At 58.4% G+C, this 1,459-nt stretch overlaps 1 protein-coding gene across 1 annotated transcript in view; it reads left to right on the forward strand.

Moving 5' to 3' along the window:
- Positions 1-1,459, forward strand: part of LOC102891879 (3 beta-hydroxysteroid dehydrogenase/Delta 5-->4-isomerase) — a 7,936-nt gene continuing 6,477 nt past the window's right edge. Inside the window, exons 1-2 of the mRNA XM_006919689.3 lie at positions 1-51; positions 237-389. Coding sequence (XP_006919751.1) covers positions 245-389 — 145 coding nt within the window. The 5' untranslated portion in view covers positions 1-51; positions 237-244. The remainder of the gene's footprint in view (positions 52-236; positions 390-1,459) is intronic.

The following is a 1,459-nucleotide window of genomic DNA, read 5'->3' on the forward strand; positions in this document are numbered from 1 at the left end:
TCCGGAACGGCGAACGGCGCGGGCTCTCCTCCTGCTCTTTCCGACTAACAGGTCAGAACTTTGTCGTCCTCTTCCAGCAACTCCTGGGCGGGGAGGAGGTTGGGGGCTTTTGCAAAAATGGAGCAAAGGGAACGAAATGGCCTTTCGCGCGGCTGTCACCACTTGGCCTCCGTTTGGGGCCATCTTCGGAGCCGCCTTCTAACCCATCTCGCTCCCCGCTGCTCCTTGGTCTCCAGGTTTGGCCATGGCCGGGTGGAGCTGCCTCGTGACAGGAGCGGGAGGCTTCCTGGGTCAGAGGATCGTCCACTTCTTGGTGGAGGAGAAGGAGCTGCAGGAGATCAGGGCGCTGGACAAAGCCTTCAGACCAGAAGTGAAGGAAGAATTTTCTAGTAAGTGAACTCGAGTCCCGAGTGTGTGGCTCCCTCTTGAACCCTGCGTAGGTGTGGGATGGGGGTTCTGGTCTAGCAAATTAAGGAAAGTCGTAGCCAAATGAAGGCTGAGCCTACGTACAAAGTCATCGGAAAGGAAATCCCAGACGGTGGCGTGGAAGAGACACCGGGCTGGGCGTCAGGAGCCTGGACTCCGGCCCCAACGCAGAGCTGGACGAGGTGGCTGTCAGCCGGCCACTTCGACCTCCAGGCCCCATCTCGTCCACAAAAATCACATACCGGTTCTCTCCCTTGTCAAAAACTCTTGAATGTTCTGAAGACTTTTGATTCGGCAATTAACGTGCAGCAGCTGCAAAGGGCAGGCAAGCACCGGGAAGCTGGGGACCCCTCCAGGTGTCCCTGCCCCTGTTGCTCACACTGGCCTTTGCGTGGCTTCACGTAGCATCTCCAGTGAAGGTGAAGCTGAGTGTGTGTGTGTGTGTGTGTGTGTGTGAGAGAGAGACAGACAGACAGACAGACAGACGGATTGAGAGGGGTGGGGGGAGTGGACTGGTGGGGCGGGCCAGTGCGCGGCGCAGGAGGAGACACGGGGAGCGGCGGCCGGCGTGCGGACAGGCCGCTGTGGGCTGCCTCATCTTTTTTTTTTTTTTAACCACTTGTCACTGTCCCTCGTCGCCACAAGGGAGACGCCTGCAGACTGTGCTCTGACCGCTCACTGCTTTTCCCCAGATTTCCGCCCCCGACGCAAATGCAAAAGCGAGATTTACGGTGCATTTTCCAACCCGTTTCACCCCCACACCCTCGAAATAAGCCTGTGAGGAAAAGTAGGAAAGGGGGGAACCCCATTTGGACAATGAAGAAATCAAGGTCGTCACAAAGATAATCCTTTGCTGCGGGCCCTCCGGTTAGTGGGTGCCGGAGCTCAGCCAAGGGCCCCATCGCAGAGACCCCAATTCCGTGGCTCGAGGGCTGACTCTTGGCAACGTGGGTTCCCCGCTTACGCATCCCCAAGCCAATTCCCTGTCCGCCTCCCCAGTCCCTGCAGACTGGGGTGTACACGCAGGGCTGGG

The sequence above is a fragment of the Pteropus alecto genome, unplaced genomic scaffold (genome assembly GCF_000325575.1).
Source record: "Pteropus alecto unplaced genomic scaffold, ASM32557v1 scaffold106, whole genome shotgun sequence".
In the NCBI taxonomy this organism is placed as follows: Eukaryota; Metazoa; Chordata; class Mammalia; order Chiroptera; family Pteropodidae; genus Pteropus; species Pteropus alecto.